At 34.7% G+C, this 17,497-nt stretch overlaps 2 protein-coding genes across 2 annotated transcripts; both read left to right on the forward strand.

Annotated features, from left to right (window-relative positions):
• The first annotated feature begins 7,779 nt into the window (after window positions 1-7,779).
• Window positions 7,780-12,748, forward strand: LOC120332859 (uncharacterized). The gene has a single exon (XM_039400184.2). The coding sequence runs from the start codon at window positions 7,867-7,869 to the stop codon at window positions 10,510-10,512; it is 2,646 nt and encodes an 881-aa protein (XP_039256118.2). The 5' UTR covers window positions 7,780-7,866; the 3' UTR covers window positions 10,513-12,748.
• A 78-nt stretch (window positions 12,749-12,826) lies between these two features.
• LOC120332860 (uncharacterized) lies at window positions 12,827-16,056 on the forward strand. The gene has a single exon (XM_039400186.2). It carries the CDS (start codon window positions 12,828-12,830, stop codon window positions 13,935-13,937), a length of 1,110 nt encoding a protein of 369 aa, XP_039256120.2. The 5' UTR covers window position 12,827; the 3' UTR covers window positions 13,938-16,056.
• The last annotated feature ends 1,441 nt before the right edge of the window (window positions 16,057-17,497 follow it).

Consider the following 17,497-nt stretch of genomic DNA (forward strand, 5'->3'; position numbering starts at 1 on the left):
ATCATCATCATCTTCTCACCAAGCTGATAACAACGAGCTAATGTTTTTTCGATTAAGAGTATATTTTCATTCATGAAGCTATTGATCCATACGGAAATTAAACTTCTTCCGGTTGTTGACGCAAAAATGATCATGGGATAATTAAAGAGAAATTATAAGTATATGCGGACATAAATGAATAACTCAGCTGTACGGTAAACTCGAAAGAATACTAAATACCAATTCTATAGAACTAGCAAAAAATGAAACAAGACATGACGATTATCTGGTATTGGCATTTTGCTACTAAAGTTAGATCAGTGACACCCATTTGTCATACTAAAGATATTATTACTCTATTGAATCATAATGTATACGCTTCATTACTTAACATTATATGAAAAGTTTGCCCAAAAAAATGCAAACACGCCATTGTTTGGACGACCACAAACGTAGGAGCTATATGACAGAATCTCTGCCAAGATTTTGCGGTTAGGTTTTAACAGAAGGAGATATGTAACTTCTGAACCAGCGATGTCCAACCCACAACGGGAAGCAGCATTGAATAGCAGGCAACCATTTAAACATAAATATAAATATACATAGCATAGAGTTCATGCTTCCGAAAACAAATACCTAACTAATCCCATACCCGACATGAAATGGTAACCGGACGAGAGGCCGTGGTTCACCATATGTTAAGTCGTGTTATCGGCTTTCCTCCCTGATAGTAATTTAAGTTTATATTAATGTAATGCTCATTTAATTATAAACTCTTTTATAAACTTTAATCAAGACTTGACAAATTCCTTGAGCCCGATATTCATTTTTTTTTTGGTTTGTTTGCAATTTCATAATTTTGTCAGTTTGTTGCGCAAAGAGAGCTGAGAATATGATAATATAGGCTACATATATATAACATATGATTATATATTATACGCTTTGGTCAGGACAAGCCCACTAGAAGTACTTGTGGTACTGAACTACACTAGACCTAGACCTCAATTATTATCGGGACAAATTACAGACAAGAACATTAATTGATATGTACAATGGGTCGAAAGACTTATTCACTAAACAAATTTATAAGATTTTGCAAAGTAAGAAAAATAGGACATCTAATACAGCGTTTCGCAAATTGTGTTCCGCGGAACACTAGTCTTCCTAGTGTTAAATCAAAAATACGTCTAAATGGGTCGCCATGGCGATCGTGAAATTGTTGCCCAACTGATCGTTCAATATCGCATCACTGTCGGCCTAAAGCAGACTAACTATAAAGTAAGGTGGTGGCATTTTCGCTAACCGTCGGCCAAGCTTTTCGACTGTTAAGTTTGTTATCAAGTTTGCAGCAATCCTTTTAGTTTTGCTATAGGCAAACAAGTAGGGCTAAAGAATAAAGGCAAATCTTCCGCCATCTCTGCCTGGTTTTACTTTGAAATGCTGAAAAAATTACTCACGTTCGCTAAACTCGATTCAGCAGATAAATAAACTGCAGCTCGCAAAGTTGCAGCATGTATTTCTATCTCCATTAGACGTAACATTAGAGACAAACACTACGTAATGGAAAGTAAACGACATAGAAAGGTCAAATAAATTTGTTGATTCATATACACAGCATTCAAATTAAGAAACAATAAAACATTAATAATAAATACAATATTTAAAATATTCAATCATATTTTAGGTATTTAACACAATTCTGTTAGTTTTCGTGGCGCATTTGGCAACTCGCCAGACGAACCCATTGGTTACATTACATTACACCGTTTTCCTTTATCAATTTTACTTTTTCATTTTTTGGTGTTCCGGGGTTGAAAAAGTTTCGGAAACGCTGATCTAATACATAAGTCAATCATGATGTAAGTTTCTATGCAACGCCAAGTATACTTAATATCCTGTGAAAGCTATTGCAATTTCAAAATTTGTACATCAGATGTATGAGACATAGGCGGCGAAAAGGAAAAAAACAATATAAAAGCTTGGTATTTCCTCATTCTCTGTCTAATTTATGTATTCTTGTTGCATTTTTCATGCTAAATTTAATAAAACGATCAACTGCAAATTATATATGAATACAAGAGAGCTATGCTCAAATATATTGACACGTCACAAGGTGTCGCTATTTTTTATTCAGACACATGAAAAACGAATCTTTGAAGTCTACAGAAATTTTTGAAAAAGGTAAAAGTAATAGCATTCTAGCAAGAAATCAAACTTCCATCATCGGAAATTTCAAAGCAATTGGTCCAGTATTCGAAGAGAAATACGATTTCATCATGACGAAGGAGAAGAATAATGAGAACAACAAAATGATATTGAAACGATCATTATGTACACTGACGTGTCCAATAACTAATTTACAATTGCTGTTTAGATTAAATGTGGATAAACTAAACTCCTGGGGACATATGATGAAATATACTAAATTAATGACATCATGGTAATAGTATGAATTTGTATTTGTTTGGATTTATATTATTTTATTTATATGTATTGGGGGAAATCAGATTTAAATTAAAAAACCGAAACATGAAAACAAAAAATTTGTATTCAAAATATAATAATTCGATTCTAAACTCTCAATACAAAAATTCCGTTTTGCATCGGAATTTATTTGACACACACAAAAAATTTATTTCCGATACCCCATGAATTTATCAATCAGGCACCGGTAGTGTAGTGTAATCCTAAATATATACTACTACGGGTGTAATATGGTAGTATAGCAATTACAGACTACAGTTAACACTATCAAATTTAGTGCAGTAGTGTGTCAATTATTTTATTATAAATTTGCCTTTTTATCATTCAGTCTTCGCTCTCGGGCTCATTTTCTTCAACCTGTTTGTTTTGAACAGCCATGCCCAACGACTAACATACCGGCCATGCCCAACCCAAATGCCTTCTGGAGCCGCAAATTACATCTCCCAGTCTCAGATTTGACGCGGATCGCACATTACATGACATTATTGGACACGTTAGTGGACATAACGATCGTTTTGGTATTTTTGTTGTTCTTGTTGGACACGTAGTGGACATAACGATCGTTTCAATATTATGTTGTTGTTCTTGTTCTTGTTCTTGTTCTTTGACACGTTTTTAAAAAGTCGCTTTTCTCTTTGATTACTGGACTAATTGCTTTGAAATTTTCAGTGGTTGAAGATGAAATTTTTCTCCAGAAGGCTATTACTTTTATTTATTTCAAATATTTCTGTTAGCTCTGTAAGATTTATTTTTGTTTGCTATGACGTCACTAAACGTTCTGCGGATATCGGACGCCATTTTGTGTCCAACGGACCATCTTGCAATTTCAATTCACGCTGTCACAAGACAGGAGTTCTGGTACCGTAACACAGCGCGGTGACACTGAACTAACTCGTAGCTGTCAAAAGCTTGAAAATCCATACAAATATGTGAAATAAAAAGATGAAACTTGGCAGGTGGGTAGAGTTGTGTTTCTTTTAACCATATTTGAAAGTTTCGCGTTTCTACATTTGAAGGAGGGGGAATAGGGGGTGTGCATTTCCGATACGTCGATCATATCTTTGTCAACCAATTTACGGCCACCGTGTTTTCGTCTGTTTGATTGCTGTGATGTGGTGCTTTGTTTATAATTTAACGAATTTTGTTCGAAATAACCGTGTTCTTGAAATATATGACGGTCAGAAATGCAATTAGAAGCCCAATGTTTTCACGCTGTCACAAGACCAACAATTGTCAACCAATTTGCGACCACCGTGTTTTGTCTGTTTGATTGCTGTATGGCTGCGTATGCGATAGTCTCGACGCAGCATAAACGATGATCAAGGCTTGAAATCCGTGGTCGCACACTGGTCGTTCGGTCGCAAATACGTCTTTCGAGTGCCGTACTTTGGGGATTTGTATAGCTTCCACCCTTTGTCGTAGAAAGTTAATACGAGGTTTAGCGTGTAGAATAAATGCCGCCAATGCACCCACGGTGAAAAAATTAACGGGTTAGATATATTGGTTTTTGTTTTATAGCGGTTTGAATGAAATTGTCCGCAGACTGGCTACACCACCCTAGGCCTGGTGAGTTGTCCGTGTAGTCGAATTGTCCATCAGCCCTAAACGGCTATGACAGTCACTGTACCAAAAATTGTACCCCGATTCGGCTGGTGTTAAGTTGACGCATGTTATTTAGTAACGTTTTTATCTGAAATGTTTGACTGTGGTTCGGTACCTGATCCGATAATACGGTACATAATTGACTCATATCACGAGATATTTCAACTGATGTTTCAATTGTCACAGGACCTAAAATATCTATGACAGTCCCTGTACTGTCACGGTACCCCAATACAGGTACTGGTAAGTCACCGCCGGTATGTTAGTCGTTGGTCACCGCATATGATTTTTGGGGAATTGTTCTGCGTGTCCATATATTTGAGCATTGCTCTCTTGTTCTTATTTGTCTTCTTCTTGGTATCGTTATGAAAAAATCGCTTTTCTCGTTGATTACTGGACCAATTGCTTTGAAATTTTCAGTGAGTGAAGATTATATTTTTCCCCAGAAGGCTATTACTTTTATTTATTCCCAAATTTTATATGAATCCTATGAGATATGATATTTCATACAAAATTTCGCGGTATTTATTTTTACTCATGGGAACACTGTTTTACACTTATTTCAAGCGGTTTCGCGATCGATTGTCTTGCTCAGTACTACAGCTACTGTCGGTCGGTACTTGTAAGTTGCCATACCGGTACCGTAACGCAGTGAAATTGACTTATTCCTTCCGCGGTATTACTAATGCTGCAATGCAAGTTTTATAGCCTATCGTATGCGGAACGGAATATCAGACCTACAGGTTCGGTACCGGTACTGGTAGCTCAGTACGTAAGTACGATACTGGTGCCGGTACCGGTGTCTTACCACAATGAAATTACCGTAACTTATTCTTTCACGGTCCTACCAGTGCAGTAATGCAAGCGTTGTAGCACTTGTAGCCTACTATATTTGTTTATTTTGATGAGAGTCTACTGGAAACAACATAAAATTTGAAAGGGAAGAATTGTTCTGTGATCAATTATCTGTCCTAAAGTGTAAACAACATAAAATTTGCAAGGGAACAACTGTTCTGTGATCAATTACCGTATATGGCCTACAGTGTACAGGTAAGATGCTGGCTGACTGCTAACCGGTACTGGTAGCTCAGTACGTAAGTACGATACTGGTACTGGTGCCGGTACCGGTGTCTTACCACAATGAAATTACCGTAACTTATTCTTTCACGGTCCTACCAGTGCAGTAATGCAAGCGTTGTAGCACTTGTAGCCTACTATATTTGTTTATTTTGCTGAGAGTCTACTGGAAACAACATAAAATTTGAAAGGGAAGAATTGTTCTGTGATCAATTATCTGTCCTAAAGTGTAAACAACATAAAATTTGCAAGGGAACAACTGTTCTGTGATCAAAACCGTATATGGCCTACAATGTACAGGGAAGATGCTGGCTGACTGCTAACCGGTACTGGTAGCTCAGTACGTAAGTACGATACTGGTACTGGTGCCGGTACCGGTGTCTTACCACAATGAAATTACCGTAACTTATTCTTTCACGGTCCTACCAGTGCAGTAATGCAAGCGTTGTAGCACTTGTAGCCTACTATATTTGTTTATTTTGATGAGAGTCTACTGGAAACAACATAAAATTTGAAAGGGAAGAATTGTTCTGTGATCAATTATCTGTCCCAAAGTGTAAACAACATAAAATTTGCAAGGGAACAACTGTTCTGTGATCAATTACCGTATATGGCCTACAGTGTACAGGTAAGATGCTGGCTGACTGCTAACTCAGTACCGCACCTACGTTAGGTACCGGTACCGCCGTGAATTCAACTCTCATCTCTTTGTTGGACACGTAGTGGACATAACGATCGTTTCAATATTATGTTGTTGTTCTTGTTCTTTGACACGTTTTTAAAAAGTCGCTTTTCTCTTCGAATACTGGACCAATTGCTTTGAAATTTTCAGTGGTTAAAGATAAAAATTTTCTCCAGAAGGCTATTACTTTTTTTTCGCTATGACGTCATTAAAATTATGTGACTCTACGTGTCCATATATTTGAGCATAGCTCTCTTGTTATTATGTCACACGGTACACCGCGAATGACGAATTGTATTGTAAGGTTTATCTTAGTGGAATAAAAGTAAGTATAATGACTAGTTAAATAAAATATATACCCTATGTATTTAGATAAGAATAGTATCGGTACTAGCGTACGGTACTACTAAGGCCAAATTTGCCACCGGTTCGCCTTGTACGAGGAGCGCATTAGGAACAGTGACGGGCCTGACGGCACATTGCGAACGACGCATTACCGACAACGAGGGTATTATCAACAGCGCATTGGGTCAAAGTGTTATAGTTACTTTGATTGGGATAATGCGTGGTCGCATTAGGAATTGCGCATAATATACAATGACTGATTAGACTGAATGAGGGCGCATTGTGAACAGCACCCTGGTAAATGTAAATCTGAATTACCGGTAGCATAAGTCTGAAAGTGTGTGGTTAGCACAGTGTAGGAACGGTACCGTACCGTATAAGTCAGTAAATACAAGTTTCTCCAGTGTTTTTTTCGGCGCACTGTACTGGTACCGGTATATTTACAATGTTTTCTTCTGGTTTCGAATATAGTCTACTGAAATCCCAAACGTTTTCCAAATAGGCCCTGGTAACTTTGGTTGGACATTTTTGGTATATGACTCCAACTACAATCAGCTTGGCAATACCGTACCGGTAGCCTATATTTTTGATGAAAGTTTATCTTTACTGTTCACTCCCATATAGAAAATCGATCAATTCGGCAGTGGCAACTGGCAACCACCGGCATTACAAAATTATTAATATGGTGTGGCAAATACTGAAATACGGTAATAGACTATTCATTTATTTTTTTTTTTTTTCATTTTCGTTACTACCAGTACGGTACCGGTACCTATGTAATTTATCATGTTCTTCTTACTTTATACCTTCTCTATGGTTGTGGGTGCGTGTGTGAAATATTTCAATTATTTTAGGCGAGTGAACACGTACGGATGTACCAGTACCGTACCGGTACCCCTTCTTCTTAGCGAAACCTTCCATCTTACTGTCTTATAAACATTAAGATATTTTGTACGTTTTAAACCTTATCTAAGGTTTTGTTTGCTCTCCTGATATCATATACAGTTTTTATCAATCATTTTATTGTTATGCTGATTATGGAGTCAAAATAAAATTCATCAGCTTGTATTCCCACTGGATTTATCACAGACCCTAATGTTTGTGTTTATTAGGATTTACATATTTATCCCGGGGGGAGAGGAAAGACGCTAAGACTGCCTAACCATATGGCTGTATGGTGAACCACGGCCTCTCGTACGGTTACCATTCATTTTCATTCCATGTCGGGTATGGGATTAGTTAGGTATTTGTTATTTCGGAAGCATGGACTTGATGATGGAGGAAGCTGTATGAAAACATAATATATAATATACTGATTTTAATTATGAAGAGACCAAGTTTGATAAAGTTCAGAAGTTACCATGGAATCATCAGTCCAACCAATAAGTGTTTAGAATTGCATTGGAATAAAATTTACTTTAATTTTGTGCAGCACTGTGGCCATTCTCCCTACCCCTAAAAAAATTTTGGTGGCTTCATACATATTGTTAGATATCAGTAACTACCAGGCCACGCCATATAAATAAATCTTATTAGTAATTTTATAGTTATTAAATGATGCAAACCAGTTTCGAGCCATGGTTATCCTCTATACTCAGTTTCTATTTTGACTATTTTTTTAGCTGTTAAGCTACAAATGTAGTAGCCAATCTAATGTAATTAAGCACTGTCTGATTGTGTATTTATCATAGATAACAATGAAGTCATTACTCAACAATTTTGCTGCGGCCAAAGAGCTGGTTGGTAAGCAACGATCTTCACTTGTCCTGGTGTCTCATGTGCTTCATACACCAATGCCTTGTGAATATTTATCTGATATTGTGAAAGCCATTATGGTCGTTTTAAAAGATGAACTGGAAATATATTCACCTGATATGCATGGGGTGCCAGTTGCTTTTGATGAGAAGTCTGTGAAGCTGTTAGAAAAACATGGAAAAACAATTGGTGCACAGTCGTATGTGCATTGTGATATAAAATGTGATTTTATCGTGTTTCAACCTAAGATTGGACAAATTCTTAACGGAATTGTGAATAAAGTTACAGGGAATACGGTTGGATGTTTGATACATGGATGCTTCTATGCAACCATTCATCATAAAAATAAAAACACAGACGACTTTTTCTCAAATATTGAAATTGGTGATGAAATTTCTCTCAAAATTTCAAAGCTAGAAGAGGATGGGAATGGTGTACTGTCTATTATAGGAGCACCATTGAGGCGACGTAGTGCTGCAAAAAAGGCAAAAAATGTGGACTCTGATGATGCCCATATTTCTGACACAGCCAGCCTGGTTATTCATAGCCCCGATTCAGGAATCATAGACAATACTATGAATTCAAGTTTATTCCCCAGTCAGCATGATGAAATTGTTGGCAACTCTCAAGAATCGAATCTAGGTATTCTACCCCCAGGTTCTGGGGACGTAAATGGCATAAAAGAGGATATTAATCTTGATTTTCGAAAGAACAAGAAACCTAAAAAATCTAAGAAAGAAAAGAAAGTTAAGAAGAAAAAGGAACATGATGTAAATGAGTCCGACGCTACAACAACACTTTCAGAATCGTTCGCCGAACAAGAAATAGAAAAGAAGAAGAAAAAAAAGAAAAAAGACAAGAAGTCTGATAAGGAAAAAAAGAAAAAAGATGAAAATTCACAGATCAAAAATGAGACTTCCTCAATTCAGTCATCTAAATTCGGAATGTCTAATTTTGAATTTGATAATTTACCTACATTTTCACCTAAGAAAAAAGATACTGAAGCAGTTAAGCATAAAATTCTTCCATCCAATAAGCCTACTGTCGTTCAAAAACTTGAGCTGCATACTCCGCTGCCGTCTAGGGCTGAAAATATAAACAGTCCTGAAAGACAGAATAATGATAATGAGGGAGAGCAGAACATAACTAATGCAGTAGCTGTTACAAACACTAATCATACCCTAGATACCAGTCCGAAAAAGAAAAAGGTAGAGAAAAATAAAAAAAATCCACAAATTGAAACAATCGGTCAAAATATAACTACAGAAGGTTCAACTAATCCAACTGACTCTACTCCACCGTCTGATCAAAAGCCTTCTGTAAATTCGAATATAAATACATTCAGTGGTGCTGATAAAGAAGTTTTAAAATCCCTTGATTTGGGTAATATTCTTTCTTGGCATAAAAAAGATTCAGAACCTGCTACTACAAACAATGTGCCCACAACTGAACCCTCAACAATAAAACAGAAAGATAGTAAAGTTTCTACGAAAAAAAGAAAACTTGGGGCTAAAGAGGAATTTCTTTCACCGCCAGCTAAAAGGACTTTACTAGATTCGGATGTTGCTTTACCGTCTTCAAGTTTACCAGATGCAGTTTTTGATGTTGGTAATGCATCATCCCAGAATTCGGAAGTATTCGAACATCAACAACAAGCTCTGTATCACTTACAAAAACTTGGAATTAACATTCCCCTTTCGCTCTTGTCATCTTCAAATCAGTCGAACACTTCAAACGAACCCGAAACAGGTTCTAAAACAAATAACTTCATAGTACCTTCTGTTACAAAATCAGCAAAGAAGAAGAAAAGTAAAAAATCAAAATTAGACTCTGTTTCAACTTTTCCATTATTTAATCCTATTGAAACATCAACACCTATGATAACTGACCCCAAAAGTTCTTCTAAACCTGAAATATTTGCATACCAGTCAAAAACAAAGCAAGGAACGATACAGGAAATTGAGCAACCAGTGACATCAAGCAAGGATTCTGTCACAAGTAATATTGATAGCAAAAATAATGTCAATATAATGGGTGCAGAATCATCAGAAAAACATCAAATGGAACTGAAACATGAATGGAAAGCAACTGAACAAACTCGAAAGAAACCTAAAAAGAAGAAAAAGAAAAGTCATGCAGTTAGTACAAGCACAGACATTGCTGGGGAAACACTTGAACTTGACAGTTCATTAGCTCAATCTCATGTAAAACAGGAAGCTAAAATTGACAATGTCGAACAAAAAACAAAGAAGAAAAGGCGCAAAAAGAAAATTGCTGTAGATGATAATTCTGTAAGTAACGTTTCCACTGAATTCGACTCAAAATCAGAAATATCTTTGCTACAGCAAAATGCTAAACCGGAATTAAAATCGCCCACTTTTGACGAACAGGTAAAACCAAAAAAGAAGAAAAAAAAGGATAAAGAAACAAATAACGATGATTCAATAAACGGTGCTACCCAAACATTACATAATGACTCTACAAATTCATTGAAAAGAAAAAAGAACAAAAAGAAAAGGGATGAACTGGGTGAAAAAAGTAAGAAAAAACATAAAAAAGCAAAAAGTATGAAACAAGAGAATGATTGAAATCCAATTACTGACGAGCAGTCAATGTCCATTAATTGACAAATGACCATAAGTCAAAATATTTGAAGCCATGAATATGGGATTGCAAAGAAAAAGTTATTTGTGTACTTCAGTGAATAACACAATACAACATGGCAAAGTACAAAATATTCTGAAATGAATCAAAAATTTTATTTACTGAGACTCTACAAATATGCTTTTTATTGACTAAAAACAAAAATACAATATCAATGTGATAATGTTCTTAATAACACCTTTTTAACAAGTAAAATCATGAGATCATGAGAAAAAATAGGAAAGGTTACTGAACCTTGTCTACTTTTTTAGGGGCAATCTTTTTATCGCTCTTTTTATGTTTTATTACAAGAAATGGTGAATCAAACTATTTAATTCTTTGTAAGTACACATAATGGATGTAAATTCATTTTTACAATCCATTACCATGATCTAAGTTTAATGATTTGTACAAAAATTTTGAACTGAAATCTCATTTTTGTATTATTGGAAGAACTAATCTAATCCAATTATCCAATTATCTACCTTTCCAGCAATGACTTTCATTATTGGTTCTGCTCTACTCTTGAACTGCTCTAACATGATTCAATACAAATCATTAATAAGTAATTATTTACTGTCTTGTAGTGCAGGGGTGCACAACACGGGGCACGCGTGCCAAATTTGGCACGCCATACGCTCAAACGTGGCACGTGAACGGTTTTGTAAAAAAAAAATTATTTATGATATACATTAAAATAACATGTTTATATCAAAATCAGCAGTATTTCAGGACATTAAATTGTTTCAATAAATAGATATTCGTTATTATGTATTATTATTGAAATTTGTTTGTTTTGCGGGAGTTAATTCACAATACCACAATTGTGCGTGGCACACGACAAGATTATTTTGAAAAATTTGGCACGTATCCTCATTTGAGTTGTGCACCCCTGCTTTAAACAACTCGATCAATTTAAGACACATGATTTGTGTTTCGAGGTATTCTATCGGTTTACATCCCCTATATATGAATATGCATTTAATGCTACATACCGGGATTATAATGATAAATATCATAATGATAAATCCAAGATAAATCACAAAGAAACAACATATAAAATGAATATTTTTAAAAACAAACATTGCTGCAATAAGAAATTGGTTTGATAGTGATTTTCTAAAAGATTTGCGCTTGACCTATTGAGTTCTGAAATTATTCAGGCATAAGCTGTACTTCCAGCAACGGTTTAGCAATTACATTTTTACATTGAATAATCAAAATCAGATGAATACTGCCTAATTTCTGAAAATTTACAGTTCACAAATAGGTTAAATCTTGTAACGCAGGGGTGCACAACACGGGGCACGCGTGCCAAATTTGACACGCCATGCGCTCAAACGTGGCACGCGAACGGTTTTGTAAAAAAAAAATTATTTATGATATACATTAAAATAACACGTTTATATCAAAATCAGCAGTATTTCAGGACATTAAATTGTTTCAATAAATAAATATCCGTTATTATGTTATTATTATTGAAATTTGTTTGTTTTGCGGGAGTTAATTTACAATACCACAATTGTGCGTGGCACACGACAAGATTATTTTGAAAAATTTGGCACGTATCCTCATTTGAGTTGTGCAACCCTGTTGTAGTGTATTGACAATTTTTCTTGCATAACTGTCCAGCTATAATTCAAACCAATTATCTTTGTGGTATATCAGTTAATAATTTTATTTGTTTGGGTCATAGTTAAATTTCCTGTGATAACAGTGTCTCACGTATATTGTTTGTGTATTTCAAGCTGGGTTTGTTTTGAAACGTTTCTGAGAAATATGATTTCGTTATATTTTTATTGGAAACAGCCTACATCAACAGCGATAATGAATAGATTAAATTTAACAAATTATGTAATATGGACTTTAGTTGTATATCAGATAACGAACTAAGGCAACAGCCCACGGCTATCTGTCGTATGTTACAAGCTTATAATAATAATATTGTTTGAAGTAGTTCATATTGTGTTCCATTGCCATCATATCAATGAATGTTTTTAAAGAACTTTTGTTATTTTTCAATATGAGGTTATATAAGTTACAATACTGCCCCAATCATTATGTGACTCCACTCTCTTCATTACTTATTGAATGCCGATGTTAAACTTTCTCATATAAGTTGCAATTTTATGTTTTGCCAAATTCATGGTTTTCCTAATTCTGTTCCGTATTTTTGACAGATTTTTATAGTTATTTATTATGTACTATCAATTATACTAAATGTTTCAATGTAGTTGGATAAAGCATAGTAGAAGGTTGGATGGAGAATGTGGCTTTGTATTGGATGCTGATTGCACTGGCTGTAACTGTTATACCAGAACTTGGTAGTTCTTTGAAAGATTTGGGCTCCATTGGATGCGAGACGTCATTGGAAAATATCATCGAAAAACGAAATATCAAAACTTCTGACATCGTCTTTGAATGTCCCGGTTCATGCCTTGGACCAATGTGCCGAGTCACAGGCTCGAATCCATATCATGAATCATCTAGCTTGTGTTGTGCGGCACTTCATTCTGGTATTTTTGCTAACAAGGATGGTGGGCGTGTGGCTATACATATTAGTCGTCAAATGAATAATAATATATTTCATGGATCTACATGTAATGGTGTAAAATCTCAAATGAGATTAAGGACTACGTTTGTATGGTTTCAAATTGAAAATTCAACGCTATGCTTCACTACTCCAGTGCTTCCAGTAACGACAACAATGATTATGCCTTCGACTACCAAAGTTGGGGATGAATCCTCGATTTCTACCTCATCGCAATCTGGTACAGTAAGTTCAAAAAGTACATATCATGGCGATAATCGGGTTATTACTAAACAAAATTCAGTATCTAATACGACAAATGGAGTTCAATTTAAATTAGAAGATAAAACGAACGAAATATCAACAATAGATCATTTTGAGACACATATGATAAACACGACAGTTTTTAATTCTGTCTTAAGCAATAATGACCAACAATATAGTCTTGGTTCAAGTTCTCTTGCGGAAATGATTGGAATAATAATCGGAGTATTTGTTGCTGGTTCATTATCTACTTTTTTACTTATTCGCGTTTGGAAAGTTAGAAGAAAGATCCGCAAACAATGGCAGAATCAAAACAGTTCAATTGATCGGGATAATTGTGTTTGCTATTATAATTTAAACTCTTCAAGACAGGGTTTATTACATGACCCTGAAACGTGTGAACGTCCATGTTCAATTCGAAAACCGATTCTTGATGTTGGAGTACCTCATACAGCAGATGAGCAAAGAGATTCTGATCAAAGACAAACTCCTTCCAATTGTGTGGAAGTTGTCAATGAAGACCAATGTGGTCTGTCATGCAGTGGGACATGCAATTCTGAAAGTTATGATTTTTAGCATTCCTATAGGTGTTATATCAATTCATAGAAATTCTACTATTTATTATAATTCAAAATATTTTGTGCCAAAACTTTGAAATTCCTATTTAATTGTTCTCTTATTTGTATGGTACAATTTTTAATTTATTATAAAATTTTTAGGCTGCCAAAAACTAACTGTAATTACTTTGAATTTTAATCTCAGATCCTAGAATGAATTACCATAAATGCGCTCAGCTAGTTTTTTTTAATAGGCCCTATAATATTTTTTTAAACATTTGAAATAGGCAATGGCCTAGTGGTTTAGGCGTCAGGCTTAACTATAAAGTCATCGAAGGTTCAAATCCCATGTCGTCCACCACACACAACGTGTAATAAATTGGGCAGACGATGTCGAACGGAGAAGATTCTAGTCATTCCAAAATAAAGTAGTTTCTACATAACAGTAACGTATAGTAAACTTTTTTCTAATTCAGCTATCCACTTTTTATCTACAATTACATTAGAGATACAGGCTGATCCTTTTTTACGTTTTTACAATATTCTTGTTTATAGTGGGTAAATCCGCCAAAAAATTAAATTCGTACATAATATATATTTCCAAAATCTTTTTTTGACCATTTGAATGTTCCAACTCACTTTTAAGTACCATAGTTCAATGATCCCACTTGCTCAACAATATTACGATTTTTGAAGTCATATTTGTACTATAGATGTTTGTGAATTCAGGTCTTGTTTATTTTGGCTCATTCAGACAGTGAAATTATATCATCACCCTTTATAATTTATGAGCCTTTTTTTTATAAATATGTCAGATGTTTATGAAGTTCCACATTGTGTCTGAATACTGTCTATTTATTGTAATATACAATATTTTATACAGGCTGATGTATATTAGTGTATGTATTATCGGTATATAATATTTACTGAACAACTTAGTAATTAGGATAATTAAATGAAGGATATTTTATAATTGAATTGGTTATCCTAATTAATGAAAAGTTTTTGGCTAATTCAAAATAATTCATCTTTTAATTAATCATATGCTATGCTAATATCCATATGCCATCATTTTATGCAATCCAAAATTTTGAACAAATTTTTTTGTTGCAGAAAGAAATTTTCTGCTGGAGTAATTGAACCATGACAAAAGTGGTAATTATCTAATAAGTTATCGCCATGCCATTTGTTATTTTTACAAAGCTCGTTAATTAAGTCTACAAGGCCAAAAATGTAAAACATGATAGTAAAGTAACATACACAGTAATGGACCATAGTCATTAAATGCCTATTTGGTGGGATAATTATGCCCAATGCTCATCTCATTTTTTGTATATATTTTGGTGTATTCTGATGTGTTGATATTACTAAAAGTTGTGAAGAGATTCTGTTTGGGATTATGCTGCCTAACGTACTAAAGCAACACCATCAAATTATTTTTTATTTATTGCATTAATTTATCAATTCATTAAACCAAAATATGTGTCTGCAAGTAATCAGTTTTTATGTTTCGTATAAATTTTTATTAAACTTTATTCGTTTTAAATGAGTTTTGATACTTATATAATATATACATGACATTATACAAATATTCTGGTGCGTCCCTAAGAAATTCATTATACAGTTTTAATAAAGATTAAAATTATTCTAAAAACTTTCTGTAAATATTGTCATTTGCCTCTGGCATTGCAGTCTTTCTGTTTTGTTATTTGCGTTTCTTGACATTTGCATGCATAATGTATATGGTTCAATTTGCCTGCCTGTCTACAATATTTGGGATTTTTTTTTTTTTGAAGAATTCTGTGTATTTAAGAGTTCTCAATATCTTTTTTGTAGTGTCAATTGACAAACCACTCTGCAGCGAAAATTTGGCACAAATTCTTAAAATTTTAGTAAAATAATCTTGAATCGTAGATATACAGCATATAAGGGAATTGCTTGAGGTCAGCTTTAGTAATAGCTAAATACATTTAAGCTCATCCTTTTCTTTTTATTGAACAATGGTGAATGAGCTTTTTGTCTTGTGTTTTCCGTATTGGTAAACATTGACTCATATAATATCGTAGTTGTTGCAGCCAGGTTTTGACTGGTTTAACACTTTTTTAATCTAGTGTGCCTTGCTTTTAAAACAGTAAAAATATGTAATTATTGAATAAGATATTCTAAAAATGGATGGATCTGGCAAGTCTGATTGGAGAAAGAATTCTGATGATTCCGGAATTTTAAAAACTGCTGAGTTTTCGAGTCAAACTTTCACTTCCTCGTCCACCAACTCAAAAAGCAGTGAATTCTGTCCGTATTCAATACGTGAAAGTCAGTTATCCATGGAATACAGATATGATGTGCTTTTAATTTATGATCCAGATGAAAACAGCTATTATCTAGATAAGTTAATGGAGTATTTAAAACCTCAAAACTTAGAAATTTTCGACTTTACGCGAGATGCTCCTCCCGGATTACCACAAAGGAAAGTTCTACAAAGTGCATTGAAAGTATGTAGGTATACCTGTATTGTTATCACAAAGAAATTCATCTCAAATTTCTGGCTTCAGCTAAGAACTGACATGTCAATACAGGATATGCTTGACAACGAAGAAAAAATGTATTCTGTCATTGTTGTCGTCATGGATAGCGAAGTGAAAAAAGCAGATTTGCCGTTAGATTTGGCTACAATATCGCCTCTGTTCTTCTCTGAAAAATTTTTTGAGAATCGTATCAAACTTGCTTTCAGTAAATCGATTCCATTTCCATCTACACAACATTCTTCACAACAAAAAAGCATAGCGGACAAAGAAAATCTGGGAAGTGAATACAGTCATGCAGAAACTGCTCGTTTTGATTCTAATGGAATTAATGTTGAAAATTCTAAACATATCAAGCACACAGAAATAAAAGATCAGCTCAAAAATAGGTCTCCTTGCGAGCATGGAGATGGTACTTTTGTAATGCCACCATCAATTTGTCCGACTATAGAATCAATTCCTGGTCATTCTTCGTCTGTGATGCATAGAACTATCAGTGTGGTCGTGAGCTCCACAGGATGTAGAGAACCACAAGAAACGTCTGACTCGGCCAATCAAAAAGTGGAAGAATTTGAAAAACAAAACTTTGATCTAGTTCATCCCTCATTTGTAGAACAACCCATGGAATCTTACAGTTCCATGAATGATATATTCTCACCCACCTGTCGAAGCTTTAGAGAAGACAATTTTTCTTTTCAAAGTGATACGAATGTGGAACATGACACATTGGAATCTATCCCTCCTTCTCAGCTAGCAACTACTACTACAGGATATGGCCCACCTGCTTTTTTCAGTATAAGTGATCGTAGTGTTATTAATAACAATGTAGTAAATGACTCTGTTCTGACAGAATTGGAGATTTCTGCAGATTCACTTCCAATTTCGGTTAATGAAACGACATCACAGTCTATGTTGCCTAGTTATGATATTGCAGTTGCAAGCTCTTCCCAAGCGTATAACAAAAACTTAAAATTAGATGATGATTTGTCATGCTCATCATTGCCTGCCAACTTGAAATCCACTGATGATGGGTCTGGTTCCAGATTATCTGAAAAAA

Source organism: Styela clava, chromosome 13 (assembly GCF_964204865.1).
Source record: "Styela clava chromosome 13, kaStyClav1.hap1.2, whole genome shotgun sequence".
NCBI lineage: Eukaryota > Metazoa > Chordata > Ascidiacea > Stolidobranchia > Styelidae > Styela > Styela clava.